This window comes from Callorhinus ursinus, unplaced genomic scaffold (assembly GCF_003265705.2).
Source record: "Callorhinus ursinus isolate GAN/ISIS: 27379988/994484 unplaced genomic scaffold, GSC_fseal_2.0 scaffold16, whole genome shotgun sequence".
In the NCBI taxonomy this organism is placed as follows: Eukaryota; Metazoa; Chordata; class Mammalia; order Carnivora; family Otariidae; genus Callorhinus; species Callorhinus ursinus.
In genome coordinates this window covers 3,691,352-3,717,305 of record NW_027397078.1, presented here as the reverse complement: position 1 = coordinate 3,717,305, position 25,954 = coordinate 3,691,352, and the positions used below count along the sequence as shown (strand labels likewise).

General features: G+C 47.9%; 2 protein-coding genes across 2 annotated transcripts in view; one reads left to right on the top strand and one right to left on the bottom strand.

The window, feature by feature from the left end:
• Positions 1–230: 230 nt before the first annotated feature.
• On the top strand, positions 231–25,280 carry CHST7 (carbohydrate sulfotransferase 7). The gene is made up of 2 exons (XM_025857960.2): positions 231–1,926; positions 24,681–25,280. Exon 1 carries the CDS (start codon positions 426–428, stop codon positions 1,884–1,886), a length of 1,461 nt encoding a protein of 486 aa, XP_025713745.1. The 5' UTR covers positions 231–425; the 3' UTR covers positions 1,887–1,926; positions 24,681–25,280.
• Positions 15,068–25,954, bottom strand: part of SLC9A7 (solute carrier family 9 member A7) — a 142,700-nt gene continuing 131,813 nt past the window's right edge. Inside the window, exon 17 of the mRNA XM_073901873.1 lies at positions 15,068–16,405. Within this exon, the coding sequence (XP_073757974.1) occupies positions 16,385–16,405 (21 nt within the window). The 3' untranslated portion in view covers positions 15,068–16,384. The remainder of the gene's footprint in view (positions 16,406–25,954) is intronic.

The window sequence follows — 25,954 nt, the reverse complement described above, 5'->3', positions numbered from 1 at the left end:
TTCATGATTGACTTCACGACGGAGGGGTTGGGGAAAGGTGGGGTCTGGCTCGGTGCGCCCCAACCATCGTCCCCACCCCGCGGCAATCCCGCCCAGATCTGGCGGAGCCGTGGGCGATCCCGGGCGGGTAAAGAGGCGGGGAGAAGCGGCGAGGTTGAAGGCGGGGCGGGCGGTGGCCAAAGCAGCCAATAGGCGGCTCTCCAGCGGCTGAGCCGAGAGAGGGCAGGGGCGCCGCCACCAGCACCACCGCCTCCTGAGTTCCCCCTGGTGGATGCACGGCCCCGGTCGGTCGCTCCGCTCCTCCTTCCCGCTCCCGGCGCAGAGGGGCCCGAAGAGGCCGGAGGAGCGGACTCGGGACGGGATTTCTGAGGAAGGGGAGAGGACGGGCGCCCCACCCGCTCGGAGGGTGGGGGGCTCGGTGAACGATGAAGGGCCGGCGGCGGCGGCGCCGGGAGTACTGCAAGTTTGCGCTGCTGTTGGTGCTGTACACGCTGGTGCTGCTGCTCATCCCCTCCGTGCTGGACGGCGGCCGCGACGGCGACAAGGGCGCCGGGCACTGCCCCGGCGTGCAGCGCAGCCTGGGAGTCTGGAGCTTGGAGGCGGCGGCGGCGGGCGAGCGCGAACAGGGCGGGGAGGCGCGGCCGGCCGCGGAGGGGGACGCGGGCCAGCCCCCCCGGCCCCCAGGCAACCTCAGCGGCGCCGTCGGGGAGGCGGTGTCTCGCGAGAAGCAGCACATCTATGTGCATGCCACCTGGCGCACCGGCTCGTCGTTCCTGGGCGAGCTCTTTAACCAGCACCCGGACGTTTTCTACTTGTACGAGCCCATGTGGCATCTATGGCAGGCGCTGTATCCGGGCGACGCCGAGAGCCTGCAGGGCGCGCTGCGCGATATGCTGCGCTCGCTCTTCCGCTGCGACTTCTCGGTGCTGCGGCTGTACGCGCCGCCGGGGGACTCCGCCGCGCGCGCCCCGGGCGCAGCCAATCTCACCACGGCCGCCCTCTTTCGCTGGCGGACCAACAAGGTCATCTGCTCGCCGCCGCTGTGCCCCGGCGCGCCCCGTGCCCGCGCTGAGGTCGGCCTCGTCGAGGATGCCGCCTGCGAGCGCAGCTGCCCGCCCGTGGCTCTACGCGCCCTGGAGGCCGAGTGCCGCAAGTACCCGGTGGTGGTCATCAAGGACGTGCGCCTCCTCGACCTGGGCGTGCTGGTGCCCCTGCTGCGGGACCCCGGCCTCAACCTGAAGGTGGTGCAACTTTTCCGCGACCCGCGGGCCGTGCACAACTCGCGCCTCAAGTCCAGGCAGGGGCTGCTGCGCGAGAGCATCCAGGTGCTGCGCACCCGCCAGCGGGGCGACCGCTTCCACCGCGTGCTACTGGCGCACGGCGTGGGCGCTCGGCCCGGGGGCCAGGCCCGCGCCCTGCCCGCCGCACCGCGCGCCGACTTCTTCCTGACCGGCGCGCTCGAGGTGATCTGCGAAGCCTGGCTGCGCGACCTCCTGTTCGCGCGCGGCGCGCCCGCCTGGCTGCGGCGCCGCTACCTGAGGCTGCGCTACGAGGACCTGGTGCGGCAGCCGCGCACCCAGCTGCGCCGCCTGCTGCGCTTCTCCGGGCTGCGCGCGCTCGCCGCGCTCGACGCCTTCGCGCTCAACATGACGCGGGGCGCGGCCTACGGCGCCGACCGACCCTTCCACCTGTCGGCGCGCGACGCCCGCGAGGCCGTGCACGCCTGGCGCGAGCGCCTGAGCCGAGAGCAGGTGCGCCAGGTGGAGGCGGCCTGCGCTCCAGCCATGCGCCTGCTGGCCTACCCTCGCAGTGGAGAGGAGGGCGAGCTGGAGCCGCCCGTGGAGGAGGAGAAGCCGCCTGAGACCGAGACCGACGGTGCCACGTAGCCCCTGCCCCCCCCAAAGCGCGCCCCCGGGACGGATCCGGGTAAGGTGGCCCCGGGCGGGTTGCGGGCAGGGAAGGGTCTTTGGGGAGCTCAGACCAGCCTGCAGGGGGAAGGGGTGGGGAGCGGATGCCGTCCCAGATCTCACCCTGGCTGAATAGATCCGAGCGGGTGGGAAAGCGCGGCTGGTAGAATTTGGAAGAGACTCGTCGGGATCGCCAGCGTAGCCACCTTCCCCCTCAGAGGAGGGCCCTGAGACGAGCGGGGTTAAGTTTGGCTGAGGCGGGACCCAGGTCTCCGCACTCCCGGTTCCCCCCCCCCCCCCCCGCCAATGAAGTAGGAGTTAAGGTCGGTCACCTGTTGAGAGACTGGGGCGAGGAGAGGGAGAGAGAAGAGGTCTGAAGAGAGTGAAGAAGGTTCGTGAAACAGTCATCATGGAACTTGAGACTGGAAATTGACATGAAAAGTGTCTGATTTCGGGGGCCATTTGAGGCTGATGGATTTTATCTTGACACCAGTCTGTTCCCGTGGGGAAACTGTGCAACAGTGTTTGCAGGCGCGGAGAAAGCCCAAAGCAGGGTTTGGTGCAAAGTTATCGACTCTTATCCTCCCTGCCCCTAATCTCTTTCACACTTACTCTCTGCCTCTGTTTCCCTAAAGCGCAGCTCCAGGCCGTGCCTTCTAAGTTACCAAGCATCAGGTGTAGACAAGGCCTTTAACTCGCGACGGTTTTTGCACACGTGTGTCTCCTGCTGTGGGCTAGCCGCATAGAACGGACTTTGCTTTCCCCTGGCTCATGGAGCATCTCCCTGCCACCCATCCTCCTCCACGGCTGGCCGTTGGCAGGATATTGGACCATATCCCATTCACGTCAGGTCACAGGAGCTGCCTAGTCAGCTTCCTCTTGTGCCTACAAGACCCGAGGGCTGAGCTTTCTGCACCCTGCCCCATCCCTCTGGGAGAGGGAATCTTAAGAGTGGCAGAAACAGCTTCAGCTGCGGAAAGACATCCCCCCCTCCCAGTTTTTTGTGTCCTTTCTCTACAAAGCATCCATCCGAAGATGCTAAGATGGGGCGTAAACGACCTCGGCGTGTGGTCCGTGTCTGGCCTGTACTTTGTTTGTTCTGCACCATGCTGACCTTAGGAGTCTAGTTAGCGGTATGGGAACGCGTTTCCCCAAACTCTGTGTGACTTGGAAGGGGGCAGGCTTCTGCCCTGTGCAGTCCAGAGGAGGAGGAAAATCCGGGCCGGGTGGGCGGAAGTGAGTTAAGTTTCCATTCATTATTTTATGGTGTAATCCAGTATTCCCCTGGGATGAAGCTCTGAGGACAAAGTTGAAGATGTTAATGAGGATGGATTTGGTTGTTGTTTCATAGACCAGGGCTGCAGATGCTTTCGGAAGCTGACTGATTTTTCTCCCAGTAATCAAGGGGTTTTCATGGTCAGTCTGTAATTGCTAGGAAGTCTGTGTTCTTTCCTGATTTCCAGAGCAAAGGAAGGTAAGGCACAGGGTGACTTGTCACATCTTAACAAAAACATCCTTTCATCTGCTAATCCTGTTTTTGCAGATGTAAGTAGCATAATGGCCCCTCACCCTCCCTCGCAGGCCTGGGGGAAAGCCTCTCCGGGACGAGTTCTGCAGCCTTTTTATGGCTTTAAGAACTGACGATCTCCCAGAAACCTTCCTTGTTTTCATTTTTTACTACCATTTGGTGAGCTCAGACCGGGGTGAAGTAAGAAAGGAATAGAGAGGAGGGTAGAGGGTACAATCTGCATCCTTCCTTTAGGAAGTTAGGATCTGGGTGCGTGACGTTGGTGCCGCTGTTCCGAAGGCCAGTGAGGCTTCTTTTGCAGGGCTGCAGGGACATCTGGGAGCAAGCTCTAGGCTCTTTCCGTACGTTGGTGACTGAGCCCTTCGTCCCACACTTCTGCTGGAATTATTGGGCACTTACCATGTCGCCACCAGCCAGTGGATTCATCATAACGCGCGTATTCCTGGTTCCTAGAAAGATAACCTTACTGATCCACTGAGGGATTGCCAAAAAATCTGCCCCACTACCCGCGGAAGGGGATGGATCCCCCTGTGCCGCGCCTCAAGGTAGGCATTGTACAGGTGTCATTACTTTGACCTAGTATCGGTTTTACAGATGAATCCGGGACTCAGAGCTCTAAGTCAGGTAACCTGCCCAAAGTCACACCTGGCCTGGGTGGGGCAGCGTGGGTGTTAGAGCCCCGCGCTCAGCATCTCTCCTTACCCGGCCCCCTTCGTGTCCCCTCGCAGCACCTTTGGCCCCTGGGCCAGGCCAAGAGTATAGGCTGGGATGGAAAACACACTTAGCCTTATTATGCATAAGCTCCAGCTGCTGAATGAATCAATAAAATACCCCTGAGCTGCCGGGAGCACCTGCGCAGGAAAGCCGGCGACTCAGTAGCAGCCCTCCCCCTAGCTGGCCTTCCCGCGGGGCGTCATCCACACCCGGTAACCGAACCCACGACGGGAGATGGCTCCTTGGTGAGTCACAGATACAGCAGGTGGAGTTGCTGCACAAGGGAAACTTTATTTGCATCAAATAAGATCACGGGCAATAACTTCCAAAGCCGTGACTCCCTGAGCAAGGGTGAATGGGTTCCTTTTGTTTAGGGTTAGGATGAATATTTAGGTAGGGGAGCCCTGGGATCATCTGTAGAGGCGGGCATGAGGCCGCGCATGCGCCTTAAGGACACCTGCCGATATACACCTATGTTATGTAAGGGAGGCTTGTGCTCCTTGGGCGGAGATCTTGGTATTACAACGAGGGGTACAAGTAGTTGTCGGTCATTCTAGAGGTCACTCCGTGGTCATCGGCACAGGTGCGAGTGGGGCTGGGGGCGGTTATGCTCAAACTGGCCTAAGCGGTCTGGGCTGCCTGGAGGTCTCGTCAGAGCGGTCTCTATAGTTCGAGGGGTGTTTTTGGTCTCCATTTGCCTGAGTTAGAGAAGCCGGGAAGACGAGCTTAAGGAAAGACGTGGGACAAGGGTCAGTGAGTACAAGCAGGTGGCAGTCAAGGTCAGGCCTCGGGGGGTCTAGCTGGTGACACCCCTAGCCCAGCAGGGAAGGGGGACTGCCCCTGAGTTAACCAGATCAGCTTCTGGCCGGCCCATGCCTGACGGCCAGGATATGGCAGGGAGGGAGTCAGGGCACCATTTTTCAGGCCTGGGTGGGGGACCACAGCACCCTAAACCAAGTCACCAAGGACTCAGGCCCTTTGCTGTCTTTGCCACCTTCTTGGCTTTCCTTCAGCAGCGTCTTCTCCCACTGTCACAAGATGGTAGCCTCAGCTGCCAGCATCACTTCCTCACATAGCTATGCAGGGTTGTTAAAACGCAGGAAGGAAGGAAGCTGGTTAGTAAGGAAGGGGCGGAGGAGTTTTCCCTCATGTGTCTCGCCTTCAATCTGGTTATAAAACCTTCCCAGAACCGCCCCGCCCCCCGGCCGACGTCCTTTTATTATTTCTCACTGGCTGGCACTCGTTCACATGGCCCGCACGAGCCCAGTAATTGGCAAAAGGGAAAACGGGATGGTCAATGATTGGCTTAGACCCGTGGTTCTCAGCCCTGGCTGAGCATTACATTCACCTGAGGGGCTTTTTTTTTTTTTAATTAATGTCAGTGCCTGGGCTCCACACCCAGGGATTCTGATTTCATTGGTCCGGGGTGGGGTCCAGGCATTGGGATAGTCCAAAAGCTCGCCAGGTGATTGTGCGGGCCAGCCAAAGTGGAGAACCGCGGCCCGGACCAGTCCTGGTCCGTCGCCTGGGCGGGGCTCTTGCCCCGGAACAAGATCCAGGTGGGGGACTGGAGGGCTGTGGGTGAGCAGCGAAGTGTGTGCCACCGCATTTTATGTAAAGGAACTTGGAGCTGTGAGGCTCCAAGAAGATGGAGGGTGTTAATATGGGAAGGGAAAAACTGTCTTCAATCATCCACGGCTCCACTTATCACCCTCTCACATTCCTTTAAATGCTTTGCTGTCCTGGCTTCTTACCTAATAACCCATCATTGTACACACTATCCAAACAGACGGATGTGCTGTCCGGTCCTTTTCAGCATGTCTCCCCTTGACCTCTGCCTGGGGGAGGCCCCAAGATTTCATTCCGGTAGGCATTTAAGACACCTTGGTCTTTGTCCTTGACCAGATAAATGGACCCCCCCTTTTTTTTTTAAAAAGATTTTATTTATTTATTTGAGAGAGAGAGTGAGAGCATGCGAGGGGAGAGGGTCAGAGGGAGAAGCAGACTCCCCGCTGAGCGGGGAGCCCGACGCGGGACTCGATCCTGGGACTCCGGGATCATGACCTGAGCTAAAGGCAGTCACGCAACTGACTGAGCCATCCAGGCGCCCCAGATGGACCCTTTGAACGAATTTAGGAAAGGAGGTAAGTGCACCGTAAACTAATAACCCAACGATCAGAAAGCTTTCTAAGGAAACCATCCAAACAGAAAATGACCAGCTACCACCAAGTCCCCACCAAGGCGTTTTCAATGTCGTTCCATCTTAATCAGGATACTACGCCCCAAACGGCTTATGCGTAAATATCACTCAAAGCAGAATCTCTTGCCTAAACACAGAACAGGCATTCGTTAAACATTGTCCCCACATAGAATTTCTCATTCAACAAAATCCATTTAAATTCCCCGCCAGGGGCGCCTGGGCGGCTCAGTCACTTAAGCGTCTGCCTTCGGCTCAGGTGATGATCCCAGGATGCTGGGATCGAGCCCCGCATCGGGCTCCGTGCTCAGTGGGGAGTCTGCTTCTCCCTCTCCCTCTGCCCCTCCCCCTGCTCTCACTCTCTCTCAAATAAATAAATAAATAAAATCTTAAAAAAAAAATAAATTCCCGATCGTAAGTCGAGGCAGGTGCTGTGTTCAAGCCAGAGGGCTGGAAATTAGGATGGGGGGGTGTGTTGTTTTGTTTTTTAAACACACCCACATCCAAATCCTTATTATTTCCTTATGGGGTTAGTGCTGCTTTTGAGCAAGACGTAATTGGAGCTCCCCTGTGGGGCTGCCTTCCCGGGGGTCCTGCCCGGACCCCCTCAGTTGCTGGTGGATTTGGTGTTTAAGGAAAAATCAAGACTCCTCCAGTCGGGTGAGTGAGGCCGGGGAGGAGGCCGGCCCTACCAAAGTGAGGTGTGGCCATGAGGTAAGTTATAGAGTCATTCCTTAGGGCATAGGAAATCAAGTCTTTATGTGAGGGGGTGGGAACCCAGGCTTTAGGGCCTGACTCTCCTGGTTATCTCTTGATTGACAGGAAGTATCTTGTCAGTAGGCAGGCCCCTAGACCTTTTTGGCTTTAGCGTTCTTGCCGGTAAGAACAAGAGGTTAAGAGGATTTCCGGGGTTTCTTGGAGCTAAGGGGAGGTGGCATTTATTGCGTGCCTGTCCTGAGCACTGTGTTACTCGCTACATGCGTGTTGTGTGGAGTTGGTCCTCGTCGCAGGGACGTGAGGTACATAGGCAGCCCCGCTTGCAGATGGTGAAACAAACCCAGACGGGTTGGGTAATTGTCAAGCATAACACAGCCAGCGGATTGAAATCAGGTGCTGTGTTGAAACTAGCACCTCCAATTTTTTTTTTTTTTAGAAATAATATAAACACATGGTGGAGAAAGAGTTTAAAAGTTACATCATATAGGGATATAAAATACCCACCAGTCTTACTTTCCAGAAGCAGCCACATGTATTTCCTAGAAGAAATAAGATTTCTTGTATTTGTCTAGAAACGTTTTCTGCAAATTCAAACGTATTTTGCCCTCTTTGGGGTAGTTAAATCTTTTCAATTTTAATTCCTTAAAAATTTGTAATTGGGATAGAATTGACTGAGGACATCGTGTTAGTTTCAGGGGCACGGCATAGTGATTCCGTATTTGTGTCTATTGTGAAAGGATCACAGCCTAGTTAACCTGTCACCGGGTGTAGTTACCATGTTTCTCCTTGTGATGAGGACTTTTAGGATCTACTCTCTTACCAACCTTGAAATATGCCATACAGTATTATTAACAACAGTCACCGTGCTGTACACCACATCTCCATGAATCCCTCATTTTAGACCTGGAAGTTTGTGCCTTTCGACCCCCTTCACCGGTTTCTCTCCGTGAGTTTGTTTTTAGATTCCACCTCTAAGGAAGGTCCTATGGTATTTGTCTTTCTCTGACTTATTTCATAGGCATAATGTCCTCCCGGTCCATCCAGACTCCCACAAGTGACAAGATTTCCTTCTGGTTTATGGCTGACTGATAGCCCACGGTATATAGACAAGCCAAGTTGTCTCTGTGCATTCAGCCCTTGATGGGCGTTTAGGTTGCTTCCACGTGTTGGCCATTGTGAATAATGCTGTAGTGCACGTGGGGGAGCAGATCTCTTTTTGAGTTAGTGTGTTTGTTTCCTTTGCATAAGTACCCAGAAGTGGAATTCCCGGATCACATGGCAGCTCTATTTTTAACTTTTTTGAGGCACTGCCACACTGTTTTCCATCAAGTGGCCACACCAATTTCCATTCTCCCCATTTGTGGGCAGTCGCAGTGCTTGGCTGTACTGGATTTCTGCTCCCATCTACTCAAGTCCAGAAACCTGATAGCAACGATGAGATTATCCAAAACGTGACTTTGAAGAAGGTGGTGAAGAGAATTCACAAGTTCCAAATTCTCAATCACTATTTTGTTTTTTTCTTTTTTTAATATTTTATTTATTTATTTGCCTGAGAGAGAGAGAGAGAGAGAGAGAGAAAGCACAAGCAGGGGGAGTGGCAGGCAGAGGGAGAGGGAGAAGCAGACTCCCCGCTAAGCAGGGAGCCCGATGCGGGGCTCGATCCTGGGACCCTGGGATCACGACCCAAGCTGAAGGCAGATGCTTAACCCACTGAGCCACTCCGAGCGCCTAAATCACTATTTTGGAGAAGTACTTGAAGTCGGTCAGGCGCTGCAGAGAACACACCCGGGGAACTTGTTTGCTGCTTTCTGGCCCCCTCACCACCCGTTCCTGGCCACCGGCCGAGGGTCCAAATAGCACCTGTGTTTGAAGAGTCTCTGGACGGACTGCATTTAACAACTAATAAGGGCATGTTTTTCTTTACGTAAACCAGTTAGATTTTTAGGAACGTTTTCAGTATCTCTGTGCCTGTTAAAGAGGGGGAGGGGAGGTTGCTTTTCATTCTAAAACTTTAATTTTCAAAAGATGTGGACTTTTTCTCGACTAAAATTGTATATGCTCTTTGGTAATTTGAAAGTCTGAGAATACTGGCTGCTGACTGTTGCCATCCTCTTCTCGCAAAATTATTTTCCATTTTTCTGTGGAATGTTCCAACAGCTAGCAGTGTCTAAAGTGCTGCCGAGCTCAAGCATTTGTCCTTTAGAAGGATTGGTAATGTTTAGGGAAAGATTTATGGGATTAAGCCTGGAACTGAATGCCTGCTCAGTGTAATAAATCTGTACCTGTTCATATTAAACTTAGTGATGAATTATTTAGCTTTTGCTTAGGGGTTTTTCCGATGGTCTTTTATGAATAATCTTTTCTAAGGCACTGTTCCCTTGCCTTTTTTGTACCAGTGTTTCAGAAAATAGTGGACTCGATTCCTCTGCTTCTACTAAATCCGGTTGTGACAAAATCTTATTTGTGACGTATGATCTAAAGGTTATAGAAATAGGGGCGCCTGGGTGGCTCAGTTGGTTGAGCATCCGACTCTTGATTTCGGCTCAGGTCATGATCTCAGGGTCGTGAGATCGAGCCCCATGTCAGGCTCCGCGCTCAGCGGGGACTCTGCCTGAGATTCTCTCTCCCTCTTCCCTCTGCCGCTCCCCTCCTCTGAAAAATATAAATTAAATACAATGTATTTAGTTTTTTTAAAAAATAAAGGTTACAGAAATAAAATAATGAAACCTAGTAAAACACCATAGGTGTGTATTATAACATATTTAACTAGTTCCTAGTCCCAACATTTCATTGCTACATTTTTAATAGTGTTGTGTGCACACATGTAAGTATATCTCTGAGAAAAACATCCACAGTAGGGTGACCTTATGTAGCAAAGGGTGTACATGTTTTGCATTTTGAGAGGTGAAGTTCTTCAAGGTTGTACCAGTGTTCAACTCCCCGCAGCTGTTTCTGGGAGTGTCTGTTTCCCAGACTTTCAGCAGCGTGGATTTTGCCGAATGTTTTCATTTTGGCTAGTGTGGTGGGTGGAAAAACGCTTCCTGCCCGAACCCTGCCTCTCTCTGACCCCACAGCGCATCTCAGACGGTGAAGGGGTGCCTACATCTTGGGTTGTGGTGACCAGGATGCCCAGATGAAATTGCCTTCTTAGCCCTCCTGCAGCCCCCATGTATTTGGCAAGCGGCATTCCTGTGATCCTTTGGAAGGACTGGATACACTTTGAAATAAAAATATCACCTTTTTATAAAGCCACACCGATGCCCGACGGCGGGCTTTAGCAAGCTCCTTGTTGGGATGGCCTTCTGGTACTGTTGCAGTGGGTTGTACCTATGGACTGGAACTTCCGCTATTTCAGGACTCTCACTGGGGGAATCTGGCTGATTTTAAATAAAGGTTTAACCCTTGCTACATTTTTCTCTGTGCTCCTGAGAGCCCTCTTTGTAGTCTGGGGTGGGGGCCAGAAGTGCCCATTTACAGTTGTTGAGACAGGATTCAGAGGGTTTTCAAAGAGGTTTTGTTTTTTTTTTTTTTAAGCCTGGGCAGAGATTTTCTTCCCATGAATACAAATGTAATATAAATAGTCCGCGCGATGCTTTTAAAAAACATTTATAAGAACCTGGCTTAAAATTCCTCAGTCTGCCTTTTCTCAGGCTGCCCTCTGCCTGAACAGCCCAGAGAAGAATAGAAACTGAAAAAGCTAAGCTGGTCTCACTTTTGTGGCCCCGCTGGCCCAGTTGAACAAGGTGACTTAGAAATGAACCCCTCTCTGCCAGGTCTCCTGGCTCCTCAGCCTCTTACCCCGGAGCGGAGCTGGAAGAATTTGCTCTGTTGAGAGAGAGATTTCTGCCTCGGTGCGGTATAGAATCAGAACAGTAAGGACTAAGAAACAGCCCTGGCCCAGGTTCAAGAGCACGGGGAAGTGGAGAACCGTTTGGGAGCTGAACAGGAAGCAGTTTCAGTTGGAGAAAAGTCGCAGAGCTCAGTGATGCCTTCATGAGAATTGGAGCCCTTCAGCTTTGCTCCCCGCCCCCTCCCCCCCCCCCCCCCCCCCGCCAGCCTGCAGGCACCACGCCAGCGTCCGGGTGTGACATCTGCAGCTGGCCTCGGTCACATTAAAGACCATCGTGCGGGATGCCAAGCAGAAACTGGGGCATCAGCCGACAGTGGGTAGTTTTCAGTTGGGGGGTTAAGAGGCGGTAAAGGACGACCACCACGTTTGACCTCGAGGACTGCCGTGTTCAGGGTGAACAGACTCCCCTCCCCTGAAATCAACGCGAGTGGCAAGGAGCTTTGCCATAGAGCGACATTCTGGAAACAGCCACTGAGGCAGACGGGTTTTTGCGTGTGGAATGGAAGCCCTTTCTGTTCAGCCTTTCAGGCAGGTGTTCCAAGGAGCCCCAGAAGGCACACGGCGCGCGGTGAGGACTCAGGGCAGTCCCCGGGGCCTTGCCTGAGCAAGAGGCCTCAAATCTGGCCTGACATGCAAAATGTCTAGAGGGCCAGTTGGGAGAGGTTAATGCTGTGTGATGGATGTCCCTTGGTCATGGCAACCAGCAGGCTGGAAGCAGAGAAACCAGCCGTAACAGAAAGTCAGAAATGGAACACGACAGAATCATTTGTGAGGTATGGGGAGCAGGCAGGGGATCGAGCCTGGGCGTTCTTTTGTACAGATGACAAACTGAGGGACGGTAGGAGCAGCCCCCACATGAACTTGGGGGGCTAACCGAAGCAGTTTTTACAGAACATACAGCTCAGGGGAGCAGTAGGGAAGAAGGCCCCAGAGCTTTTGAGGTCACTCTCCCCTCCACGACTGAGACCAGGCTTGGCGAGAGAGAGCTTGTCACTGCTTCACAGAGATTATGGGAACAGTAAGCCAAAAAGACTAAAACCAAGATAATGTTTTTAAAAATAGAACTTCCGAGACTCTTAACTCTGGGAAACAAACTGAGGGCTGCTGGGTGGGTGGGGAGGTGGGGGGGGCTGGGGTAACAGGCGGGGGGATGAGCACGGAGGAGGGCACGGGTTGGGGTGAGCACTGGGTGTGATAGGCAACTGATAGTTTAGTGAACGCTGCACCTGAAACTAGTGATGTACTATCAGTGGGCTCATTGAATTTAAATTAAAAAACCAAAACAGACAAAAATAGGACTCCTTTCATACAGTCCAGAGCTGGCCTATGTTGAATATTCGGATTTCAAGAGCAATAAAAGTAGATGCTGTTTCTTGATCTAATAAAGGGTATCACCAACAGGGATGTAATAAAGGAAAATAATACATTTTTCAGGTTCTGCAAACAATTGTTGCCTTTCTGTGCACTCCGCCCCGCTCCCCCGCCTCCCCCAGCTAGGGATGGCAAGGGGGACTGTTTTGCAAAGAAGAGATATGGTTGACTGAAAAGAAACACACACAAACACACCCTGCCAAAGAACAACAGAATTCCCAGCATTATTGAATGCCTTTTAAATTTATTTTTGTTTTGTTTTTACTTCTCAGCAAAGGGAAAGTGAAATAGTTTCGAGCTCCAGAGATTTTCATGCCCTGCTCCTAAATATGGCAATCTCTGGCGGTCCTGCGGGCCCGGGAGAGGACTGGTTTACCTGCTCCGACCTCCCTTGCCAACACGAACCTGCTCTCGGCTGCTGTGCCATTTGCTTTTTAAACATATTTATTTGGGAGAGAGAATGAGCGAATGAGCCGGGGTGGGGGGTGCAGAGAGAGAAAGAGAGGATCTCGAGCAGACTTCCCAGCTGAGTGCAGAGACCCACCCCAGTGACCCCCTCCACCCCCCCCAACCTTCATCCACTCCATTAACCAATAGCCCCTGTGGGGGCCAGAGGGCTGCCTGAATGACAGTCCAAGCTCCGGCACTTCCTAGCCCCGAGCCCCCACTAACCAGGGCTGCCCCCACTTGGTAGATGACAAACATCTGCAGGTGGGCCATCAAATGCATATTATAAGATACTGACTCAGTTCCTTTATTTGAGTCAGGAACGACTTTACTCACAAAAGCAATTATGTATGCCAATTAAAATTATACCTCGGAGCAGCTCAGTGAAAGGGAAAAACAAGCCAACTAAGCAGACTCAGCTGTTTCCAAGTTTCATAAATACTGGTTTGGAGCATATTCATTTTCTCGAGTGAGCTCAGAAACTTGGGATATTTTCGCTGGGGGTGGGCATGATCAAACTAGAAGCCTGTTATTATTTTATCCTGGCCTATTGAGGAAATATAATGGCCATTTAATTTTGGCCCTGGCTGACTCTGGGGCTTGACCAATGAATGACTCGCAGGGGTTGAGGTTTTCCGTGGATTGCTGGAGCAGAGAAGTGAGTCCTTTTCTCTCCCTGTAGCGGGGAGGGGGTGGGGGGGGGCGGCTCAGCTCCACCTGGGCTGCCCAGGTCCCAGCAAGTGGCTTCTCCCCTAGTTTCTCCCCCTGCTCCCCAGGCAAGAGTTCTTTTTGTGGGTTTTTTTTTAAACTCCGTTTTCACCTGAAGTGAGAGTTGTTTTAAGTAGTATGACTAGTGCAAATGTACTGGTAACAGCCCCCCCCCCCGCCGCTTAATTTTTCACACGGAAAGTCTGGAAATAATTTATAACATTTATGCTATTTAAGTACATTTCTAGGCAATTTGGGGGGTGCGGTTGCATGAGCTAACTAAATGTTTCCTATTACATTTCGCTTGAGAGTCACAGTGAGGGAATGCTCGCACTTTGACATTTCTGGGTTTTCAAGTATTATTTTCACATTATCCCCAAGCAGCTCCCTTAAAAAAGAAAAAAAAAAAAACAAAAAACCCCAACAACTTGATGGCCCCATTGTCGTAAACTGTCAGTCATTTCCGTTTTCCTTAGCACCGCATTTCACCGATTTGAGGTGAAAACAGGAAGGTTAAGAAAGCTTCGCGGGGGTTAACAGATGATCTTGGGCAGTAACCTCATCCCCAGAGGGTGGGGCCGGGGTAGGATGTTGGGAGAAGCCCCCGCGAGGACCCGTGGCCGCTGAAGAGGAGGCTAACGCCCGTGCTCGACCCACTTGTCCTGGAGGGGGTCCAGGAGGAAGGCTGTTACAATGGGCTGGAGACTAATTCGCCCGTGGTAACGGGCCCGGCTGAATACCCGGAAATCTCAGCCCGAGCCCCAGGTCCCGGCCCCGGCTTGGAGCATCTGCGTAGCGGCTTTCGGTCGTCCACGCCGGGTGCCTCACCTGGCACAAGCGTGTGGGCAGGGGCGGGGGGCCCGGGGGGGGGTACCTCCGGAGGCGACGCTGAGCAGCACTTGGAAGAAGGGCGGCTAAAAATCTCCCAAGTGCAATAGGAGGAGGGAAGTGAGATGTCCGTGTAAAGCTGGCAGATGCCCTCGGAGGGGGGTGGGACGGGTTCCTGCCTCCCAACGTGGTGAGGGAGGCCGCCGGGAGCGGCGGGGCTGTGCGTTCCTCTGTTCGACTCGAATGTTCTCTAGCTCGAAGGCCAGCAGGAAGGCGATTCTTCCTCCTCCCCCATCCCGGCCTGGAAGGTCGACAGAAGTGTGATTAAAATGCTACCAGTGCCTTCCTGAGTTACTGCACCGTAGCGCCCGGAGCCTCCGCCGAGCCAACCGCCTGCGGGGCGCGGTGGGGCTCCTCTCCCTTGGATGGCAGCCAGGCTCTTGGTCGGGCAGCCCACCGCCTTTAGGGCCCGGCTGGTCATTTAAAGACTAGGGGAACTGTAGCAAAGGAGGTCAGATACACCCAGGTCTTTGGAGTATGACTTTGACTGTTTAAGTACATGATCGGTTTTGTTGTTGTTGTTTTTAAAGTGCAAGCGAATTTGTGAATTGAGTATTAAGGAAAGACTTCACATGTCAATGCCACCTATTTTGAAAACAACCCTTTTCGTGAGCTTCACCAAACAGGGATATACTGAAATCTCTAGAATTCTGTAAATTGATTGCACTGTTTTATTATCTGTTTTCTGTTATCATACAGGATAGGTCTTTTTATTTTTTTTTAAAGATTTTTATTATGAGAGAGAGCACAAGCAGGGGGAGGGACAGAGGGAAAGGGAGAAGCAGACTCCCAGCTGAGCAGGGAGCCCGATGTGGGGCTTGATCCCAGGACCTGAGCCGAAGGCAGATGCTAACTTAACCCACTAAGCCACCCAGGCGTCCCTGATCTGGAGATTCTTAAAGATTCTCAGTAGTGTGTAGGGTAAGCCTCCTTCCTTGTCTTGGCTGTTATAAATAATGCTGCAGTGAACACGGAGATGCATATATCTTTTTGAGTTGGTATTTTCATTGTCTTTGGATAAATACCCAGAAATGGAATTGCTGAATCTCCTGCTTCTCCCTCTCCCTGCTGCTCTGCCTACTTGTGCTCTGGCAAATAAATAAAAATTTTTAAAAAATCTTTAAAAAAGAATATCCAGAAGGGTCTACACTCATTTTAGGTGCTGGAGGCGGTAGCAAACATTTTTATTTTCCCCAGATTCTGGGTAAATGGGAATCGTTTCAACCAAGAAGTTTAGTAGCTTCAAATTTAATTCTTCGTTGTCAAACGCCCAGCAGCTGAAAAAAAAAAAGGGGGGGGAGCAATGCTAGGTACTTGGTCACTGTAGCTTGCTGATAAACCAAGGGTCTGGTTTTTAAACTTGCCCACAAAGTTGAATCCTTCATAGCTTCAAATGAATAGGGCCCCAAAGTATTATGAAGAGTGAGATCTGGAGTGAATTAAAATTTTAATCCTGTATCTAAGACACTGGGGCTTAAGAATTTGGGGGAACATCACATTAAGAATTCACAGGTATGCTTATGTTTTAAACGCAACCCAAGGGGCACCTGGGTGGCTCAGTCGGTTGAGCATCCAACTCCTGATTTCTGGCTCAGGTCATGATCTCAGGGTTGTGAGATCAAGCTGCTTTGGGCTCTGCACTCAGTGGGGAGTCTGCTTAAATTCTCTCTCTCCCTCTCCCACCCCCCCCCCACTTTTGTGCACGTACTCTCTCCCTCAAAAACAAAAACAAACAGAAAACCAAACAAAAAAACCCAAAACCCACAACCCAAAATAATGGGAAAATATTAGGAAATTCACTGAGAGGTTTTTTTAGGTTCTACTTGGGGGCTGTAGGCTCCATGGAGGCAGACGTCAGACCTGGAAGGTATATGCTGAGCATCTCTGCCCTGGTTCAGTGACGTTCAGGAACTCTGGGAGGACAGGAACCCCTCTCCAGTGTGAAGAAGGAAGGGGCCTTGTCAGGTTGCTGCAGGCACACTGTGGGCTGCCCAGCTTGGATTAGCGGGACTTCAGCACAGTTGTTCATGGACCCCAGAGAGGCAGTCACAGAGTTTTCAGAGCTCCTCTCCTCCCACCTTCTCCAGCTGGTGATTTGATTTAAAAAAAAAAAAAAAAAAAATTTGAACGTGAGTGAAAAACAGCCTTCAGGTAGATAAAATGAATTTTTAAAAAGATTTTTAATAAAAGGATTTAAAGAGCACTTTGGGGTCCAGAGGTCGGACTGGTACTATCTCCATAAACGGGACATTTGTCAGGACATGGGCTCTGACCAGGCAACATTTCACACTTGGCGAGCTATTGACAGAGAATCATCCCGAGTTACTGCCACGTTGTTGCTGGGTCTTTTAAAAACAACCCAAATGGAGAGCTGAACACATTGCACAAAGAAACAGTGGCAGAGGAACAGTTTTTTAAATCTGAAATAATTACTGACTCCTAGGAAGTTGCAAAAACAGTAAAGGGAGGTCCAGAGCATCCTTCACCTAGCTTTTCCCAGAGGCCGCATCTTTCACGTAGGTCACTGTCAACACCAGGAAGTTGACCTTGGTACGACCTACAGACCTCAGTTTTCAACGGTTTTTACATGCACTCATTTTGTGTGTATGTGTGCACACAGACCTGTGGAACCTGGTCACGTATAGATATGTGTAAACACTACCACAATCAACGTACAGAACTGTTCCACCAGCATAAAGAAAATCTCTTGGGCTACCCCTTTATAATCATAGACCCCACGCCATCCAACCTTTCCTTGGCAAACATTAAGCTCTTCACCATCTCTATAACTGTATAATTGCAAGATTGTTACATAAATGGAATCATGCAGTATGTGACCTTTTGAGGTCATCTGTTCTCCGCAGAGTTCTCTAGAGGGTCGCCAGGTTGTCACGTGTATCGATAGTTCATTCCTTTTCGTTGCTGAGTAGTACTCCATGGTATGGACGTACCACAGTTTGTTTAACTGTTAACCCACTGAAGGACATTTGTGTTGCTTCCAGTTTTTAACTATTACAAGTAAAGCTTCTGTGAATATTGGTGTATAGATTTTTGTGCGGACATAACATTTCCTTTCTCTGGGATGAACACCCATGAGTACAATTGCTAGATCATATGGTAAATACATGTTTAGTTTTTATAATAAACTACCCACCTGTTTTTGAGAGTGGCTGTACCATTTGACATTCCCACCAGCAGTGTATGAGAGATCAAATTTCTGTGCAGCCTCACCAGCATTTGGTATTGTCACTGTGTTGTATTTTAGCTGTTCTATTAGGTGTGTAGTGGTATGTCCTTGTGGTTTTCATTTGCATTTTCCCAGTGGCTAGTGATACTGAACATCTTTTTGTCTGCCTATTTGCCACCCCTCTCTCCTTTTGGTGAAATGCAGGTTCAGGTGTTTTGCCCATTTCCTAACTGGATTGTTTGTTTTTTACTCTTGAATTTTGAGAGTTATTTATATATTCTAGATAAAAATCCTTTGGTAGATATGTGGTTGCAAATATTTTCTCCCAGTCTGTCTTGTGTTTTCATCCTCTTAACAAGATCTTTTGCAAACCAAAAGTTTGTAAATTTTGATGAGGTCCAACTTAACAATTTTTTCTTTTGTGGACTGTGCATTTTCTGCTGTGTCTAAGAACTCTTTGCCTGACCCTAGGGTCCTGAAGAGTATCTCCTGTGTTTTCTCATAAACATTTTGTATGTTTTGTCTTTCCTTATAAATTTTAGAATGAACTTATCTCTATATACATTTAATTCTATGATTCATTTTGTGTTAGTTTTTGTTTAAAGTGTGAGATTTAGGTAAAGGGTTAGTTTTTGCCTGTGGATGTCTAACTGCTTCAGCACCATTTACTGAAAAGACTGTCATTCCTCCAATAGATTGCTTTTTCATTTTTTGTCAAAAATCAGTTAGCCATACACATATGTAGGTCAGTTTCTCGGCTTTTACTGCTCCACTGATCTATGAGTCTGTCCTTCCACCAATACCACACTGTTCTGATTAATGTAGTTATATGTATCTTAACACAATAGAATGCTTATTCCAACTTTATTCTTTTCCAGAAAGGTTTTAGCTATTCTAGTTTCTTTGCCTTACCACATAAATTTTAGAATAAGCTTGTCTATATCTACAAAAAGCATTGATAGACTTTGATAGGACTTTTCTAAAATCTCTATATAGATCAATTTGGGGGGAGATTGACATCTTTACTATATAGATCAATTTGAGGGAAAAATTGACATCTTTTACTGTTGAGCCCTCCGATACATGAACATGGTTATGCGTCTCTATTGATTTCAATCTTACTTGATTTTTTTATTGGTGTTTTGTAGTTTTTAGCGTATAAGTCCTTTACTTGTTTTGTTAGATTTATATCTAAGTTTTTCATTTCTTTTGAGTGATTGTAAATAGTATGAGTTTTAAATGTTCATTTCTGGTATACATATAAATCAAATAGATATTTAATCTTGATCTTGCAACCTGCAAACTTGAATTCACTTGTTAGTTGTGTGTGTGTGTATTCCCTGGGATTTTCTATGTATATAATCATATCACCTGCAAATAGGGACAGTTTTATTTCTTCCTTTCCTGTAACCATGGCTTTTATTTCCTTTTCTTGCCTTATTTCATTGGCTAGGACTTCTAATATTATGTTGAATAAGAATGGCAAGTGCAGAGGTCTTTGCCTTGTTCCTGATCTTGGGGGGGGGGACGGAAGACATTCAGTCTATCACCATAAAGAATTAGGTTAGATGTAGGTTTATGTAGAATTTTTAAAAATCAAGTTGAGGCATTTTCCTTCTATTCCTAGTTTGCTGAGAATTTCTATTCTATATTTCTGTAATAGAAATTCTAACATCTGAACAGATGTTAAATGCCTTTAATGGATGGAAGTGCCTTTTCTGCATCAATTGATGTGTTGGATTTTTCTTCCTTAGCTTGTTAATATGGTGGATCACATGATTGATTATTGAAACTGAACCAGCTTTGCATCCTGGAATAAACCCCACTTAGTCATGATATATAAATTTTTTGACATATTGAATTTGATTTACTAATACTTTGTTGAGTTTTGCATCTAAGTTCATGAGAGATATTGGGTTTTTTTGGTATTTGTCTAGTTTTAGTATCAGGTAATACTGGCCTCATAATTTTGTGGAAGAGATTGTGTAGAATTAGTGTTAATTCTACTTTAAATATTTGGTAGAATTCTCCATTGAAAGTAAATGGGCCTGGAGATTTCTTCTTTGGGAGTTTTTTAACAATTAATTACACTTTTAATAGCTATATAACTTCAAATTATCTATTTCATATTGGATGAATTATGGTAGTTTGTGCTTTTTGAGGAGTTGGTCCATTTCATCTAAGTTGTCAAATTTATGTACGTAGAATTATTCTTAGTGTTTTTTATCCTTTCGATGCCTGTGAGTTCTGCAGTGGGATTCCCTGTTTCATTGCTGTTTTCAATTTTACTGATTTCTGCTCTTGTTTCCCTCTGATTGACTTGTGTTTATCTTCTTCTAGTTTCTGGAGGTAGGTGTTTAGATTATTGATTTGAGACCATACATCATTTATGTAAGCATCTAATACTATAAATTTCCCTCTCAGCACTGCTTTGGTTGTGTCTCACAAATTTTGATATGTTGCATATTCATTTTAATTGAATATATTGTTTAATATTCCATGTATTATTTAGAATTCTGTGTGTTCTTTAATTTCCAAGGATCTGGAGAATTTCCTGCTGTCTTTCTGATATAGATTCTTAGTTTGATTCCATCATTAGTGAACACACTGTTATTATTTCAGTTCTTCAAAATCTGTTCAGGTTTGTTTTATGAACTAGGATATGGCCTGTGCTGTGAATGTTCCATGCATGCTTAAAAAAATGTGTCTCACAGGCGCCTGGGTGGTTCAGTCAGTTAAGCATCTGCCTTCGACTCAGGTCATGATCTCGGGGTCCTGGGATCGAGCCCCATGTCAGGCTGCTTCTCCCTCTGCCCCACTCCCTGCTCATGTTCTCTCTGTGTCTCTCTCTCTCTCAAATAAATAAAATCTTTAAAAGAAAGAACGTGTTTCTATTGTTATTAGGTTGAGTGTTGTATAAATGTCAGTTCAGTCTTGTTTGGGTGACGATATTATATAGTTCTATCATTGTTAATTTTCTGTCTAGTAATTCTGTCAGTTGTTGAGAGAGAAGTATTGAAGTTTCCAAGTATAAATGTGGACAGGTCTACTTCTCCTTTCTGTTCCTTCAGGTTTGCTTCAGAAAATTGGAAGTTCTGTTGTTTGCTGCATATGTAGACATTTTGGATTGCTATGTCTTGTTGGTGGGTTGAGCCTTTTTACCATTATGTACTCTCCTTTGGTGTCCCTGGTAATTTTCTTTGCTCCAATGTTTATTTTATCTGATACTAATATAACCACTCTTCTTTTTTCTGATTATTTTTAGAGAGAGAGCATGAGGGGTTGGGAGGGGCAGAGGAAGAGGGAGATCGAGAATCTTAAGCGGGCTCCACACCTAGCACAAAGCCTGATGTGGAGCTCAGTCTCATGACCCTGAGACCTGAACCAAAATCAAGAGTCAGATGTTCAACCGACTGAGCCACACAGATGCCCTTTTTTTCCTGATTTTTTTTTTATTGAGATGTAATTCACATACCACCGAATTCACCCTTTAAAGTCTCTGGTTCAATGGCTTTTAGTACATTCAGAAAGTTGTGCATTGATCACCACTAATTCCTGTTTTTCTGATTATTGTTTAAAAAATGGAAAAACCAAAATGCAACTTTCATTCAGTAAATATCCTTTGGTCCTTATGCAGTTTTGTTGCAGAAAGTGAAGCCTGTGATTTTAGAGCAATGATAGCAATTTATCAACCAATCAGTTTTCACACAGTTTCAATAATCGTAGCAATTTCTTTGCCTGTAGAAATTCTGAAATTGTCATTTCAAAGGACTTGTTCTTTACTTGGCCTGAATGATCTGCCACTTTTAGCATCACTGCAACATAAGGACACTTAGTGATCTGCAACTGTCTGAGCTTACAACCATGCCCATTTTCAACTGCAAACCTGTAAGCTGGTTGGTGACGTCAGACTTAGCATATGGCAGTAGCTCACTAGACTCCTTCATGACAAGTGTCCAGGACTCACACCACCGACTCCTCTTTCAATTCATGTTTATATGGCACATTCTTTTCATCCTTTTACTTTCAACCCACCTATAGACAGCATTTTGTTGGGTCATGTTTTAAAGCCATTCTGCTGGTCTCTTTTTGTATATTTGTGAATTTAGACCATTTATATTTAATATGATTATTGATCTTGTAGGGTTTAAATTTGCTATTTTTAAAACTTGATTTCTGTTTGTTCCCTCTGTTTATTGTTCCCATTTCCCTGTTTGTGTTTTCCTGTGAGTTATGTGAATAATTTTAAGAACTTCATTTTATCTGCAGCATTTTAAGGTATTTTTGTTTGTATGCTTATTTTAGTGCTTTTGCAACTAATTGCAATCTACTGGTCTCAACATTTCACTACCTCAAGTGGAAGTATACAGACTTCATGTCCCTTTAGGTTCCTTTATCCTGTCCCCTTTGTAATTCTCTAGTATTTTTTTTCCTATACATGTTGAGAACTACATCACACAGTGTTATAATTTTTGCCTTAACTATCAAATGTAATTCTTTAAACTCAAGAGGATAGTCTGTTAAATTTACTCCTATTTTCTGTTCTTTCTTCATTTGTGATGCTTTGTTTCCTTCTTTTATCATTTCCTTTCTGTTGGAAGAACTTCCTATAGTGGTTCTTCTACAGCAGTTCTGTTGGCAACACATTCTTAGTTTTCCTTCATCTGAGAATGTCTTTATTTCACCTTCATTCCTGAAGGATATTCTCGTGGAATATAGAACTCCGCATCAACGATTATTTTCTTTCAGCACTTGCAAAGTATTGTGCCACTTCCTCTGGCCTCCATGTTTTCAGATATGAAATCCACTGACATTCAAAGCCTTGTTTCTGTAAGTAATGCATCAGTTCTCTCTAGTTGCTCTCAGGAATTTTTTCTGTGTCTTCCCTGAAGTTGGATTATGCTGTATCCTGGTGTAGATTTCTTTGTGTTTCACTCAGCCCCTTGAATCTCTAGGTTTACATCTTTTGCCAAATTTGGGAAATTTTCAGCCATATTTCTTCGAGTACTTTTTTTAGCTTCAATCTCTTGTCCTTCTCTTTTTGGAACTCTGATGAAATGAATAGGTCAGTTACTGTAGTACCCCAGGTCCCTGAGGCTCTGTTCATCCTTTTTCACTCTATCTTCTCTCTGCTACTCGTATTAGATAATTTCTATAGCTCTCTTTTCGCATTCACTAATTCTTTACTCTGTCATCTCTGTTCTGCTATTGAACCCATCCAGTGAGGTTTTAAAATTTTGGTTATTGTACTTTACAGTTCTAAAATTTCCATTTGGTTCTTTTTTATATATATATATTTCTTTGCCAAGAATTTCTATTTTTTAATTTGTTTCAAGTGTGTTCCTAATGGCTCACTGAAGCATACTGATGAGAGAGGATAATTTCAGAATCTGTGTTGTTTCAGTGTTGGCTTCTGTCACTTATCCTTTCTCATTCAAGTCAAAATTTCCCTGGTTCTTGGTTTGACAAGTGATTTTTTTTAATGGTGTCCTGAATATTTGGGATACATTTGAATCTCTGAATTTTATTTAGATCTTCTCTTTTAGCAGGCCTCCACCGACACTGCTGGTGGAGGAAGGGGTGCATCCCCTGGTTACTGCCAGGTGGGGGTGGGACTCTAGAAGTCCTGGCTTCCCGCTAGTCCTCTGCTGACAGGAGTGGGGGGTTTTGTGTGTGTGGTGCTTCGTTTCTGGCTTCTAGGCTGACCCTTTCCCTGTCCTTTGGCTAGAGATAATGGGCTTTTCTTGGGGCTTTTTGGTCGTTGACCATTTGCACTTCTGGGCTGCTGGTATCTTCGGTGTCTATTCCAGGATATGGGGGAAGCAGAAAGAAAACCGAGGGAACTCACAAGTCTGTTGTCCCTCATTTCCCAAGGTCTGCAGTCCGTCCGCCTTCTTTTCCCCAGCCTCCAAAGTCTTATCTTTGCCATATGTATCATGTTTGGGGATTCTAGTGACACTTTGTGGAAGGAACAAGGAGAAGTGCATTTGCTCCATCTTATCTGGAACCAGAGTTAGCCCTTCTGGAACTTGGTTTTCATTAAACTAAATTATACTGAAATCTGACATGGTGGCTCTTTCTCTATGCAAATAACCTGCACTAACAATACTAAAGGTTCATAGAAAGGCCTCAGGGCATTTGTGCAATTAACTATTTAATGTGAATCTTGACTGCACACTTTTCATCATCTTGAAAATGCTTCTTCCCCAAACTCTGCATCGCTAGTCCTCTTGAGCTGATGGACAGTTTCACCACATTAGAAAATAACGTCCAACTTGGCACAGAGCACGAGAGGAAGGGTCCCCGGAAAGCAAGAAACTGGTGGCAGAACTAGCACAGGCATGCCGAGTCGGCCCGCCATTCTGCTGCTTCCGTACAGTGACACAAGCAGTGTGTCTTAATGAAAGAAGAAAACCATTCACATGCCCCAGAGGTAGAAAGCTGGGGTTTTTTTTTTGTCACTTATAGGCAGCCTCCGCTTTACGGAACAGCCGATCGTTGTTGGCTTGTGATTTATTTGGCACATGTGACCCAGAGTGCAGAGCCGAGGAGGGGTGGTTACACGGTCAGTGCCTGAAGGTACACCTTCGGTCCCAGCTCTTCCCCCCCCCAACTCTGCCCAGCAGGTCTCAGAACGTTCTGTTCTCCTCACCCCCCACCCCGCACCCCAGCAGCAGTTGCAGAAGGCGCAGTTATACTGGCAGAGGTGCCCCCATCTTTGTCCCATCTTGATCCTCACCAAATCCCTCTTGGGTCACATTTTCTCCGGGCCTGTCCTCACAGAGCAGAAATGACAGTTCCTGATTCGGGATGGACTTCCAGCCCCAGAGGATGTAGCTTCGAGAAGGAAGATTATAGGCTTCATGGGGTGCCTGGGGGGGCTCAAGTCAGTTGAGTGGCTACCTTTGGCTCAGGTCATGATCCCGGGGTCCTGGGATCGAGCCCCGCATCGGGCTCCCTGCTCGGCGGGAAGCCTGCTTCTCCCTCTCCCACTCCCCCTGCTTGTGTCCCCTCTCTCGCTGTGTGTGACTCTGTCAAATAAATGAATAAAATCTTAAAAAATAAATAAATAAATGAGGCCTTCCATTGGCAGAGTTCATCAGGCTTTCTGTCTTGGGCTTTCTGTGTTCTGAGGTTCAAACCGTGCTTTGTCCCTTCCCTTTCAGGTCAGCCAGCACGCAGCGGGGCACTCAGCATGTCGCCCCAGCACGGGGGAGGCAGAGATGGGGACTCGGCTTGGGGACCACCCGCTGCGCAGCTCTGCGGAGCAGGAATGTCGCCAGCTATTAAATGACGACCGACACGTTGGTTGAAACGAAGTTTTCAGTAAGGAAGTGACAGTACGATGTGGATCATTAGGGCCGTACAGTAGGAAACGCTTTCGTTCCCAGCCTGCACCTGCCTCTGCTGGAGCTATTTCAACGCGGTGTTCTCAGAACACAGAGGAGACGTGATCGGGTACCATGTCCCATCAGCAGCGGGTGCCTGGACAAAACATCAGTGTGAATAAGGGCCGAGTGCAGTCCTGTGTACCTTGATTACATTACTTAATATTAAATAAGAGGTCTGAGTGCTGTTAATTTAAACCGGACTCGTTCAGCTCTTTTTTGAAGAGCTCCCCCTACACCTGCCCCTAAACCAATTTTTAAGAAGTGATTTCTCTCCCTGGGGTGGGAGAACCCTAACGAGCTGACACGAATTTTCACTTGCAAGTTCTTTTGTCTGGTGTTTGTGTAATTAATACTATTAAATGACTCCGGAGTCCATGTTAATGACAAGATTCGTTTTGTTTTGCTAGGATGATTTTTTGATGAAGTTCAGTTGCGTGGTTCGGGGAAAAGCCAGTCTGCATACAAAGGAATTCATGAAAGACTATCGAGGAAACTGTATCGAGTTCAAGAATCTTAGCAACTAACACTCAAAGTCTGTTCACCACTGTTGTAGGCCAGAAGTTACAACACAGACCAGATTTAAAGTGTTTCTCTTAATCCCAAGGCACGTTTAAATAATCGCAGACGTTTGGTGCTGTGATTTTTAGCCCCTATTTTGAAACTCAAGTTTTTCAAGCACCTAAAGCAGGGTTTGGCAAAATCCTTTGCTGTAGGAAGTCAGATGGTCCAGGCTTTATGCGCACATTGCTGCTCACTCCTGTCACAACTACTGAGCTCTGCATGAAAGCTGTCGAAGACATTGTGCAAATGAAGGAGCCTAGTGCATTCCAATAAAACTTCATTTACAAAAATAAGTGCTGGGCCGGATTTGGTCCGGAGGGGCTAGCTAGCCTTAATTTGTGGATCCTGGGTCTAGGGGAGCTGGAGAGCAATAATTTCCACCCAGAAAAAAACCCTCCCAGTGAGGGAAAGAAACAGACTTAAGAAAAGGATCACACTGCATTCTTCTTCCTACTAACAGACGATATTTTATAAATGCAAAAGACGAT

Excerpts from the sequence above, each read along its gene's own strand:
- CHST7 (XM_025857960.2), top strand. The coding sequence starts at position 426 with ATGAAGGGCCGGCGGCGGCGGCGCCGGGAGTACTGCAAGTTTGCGCTG.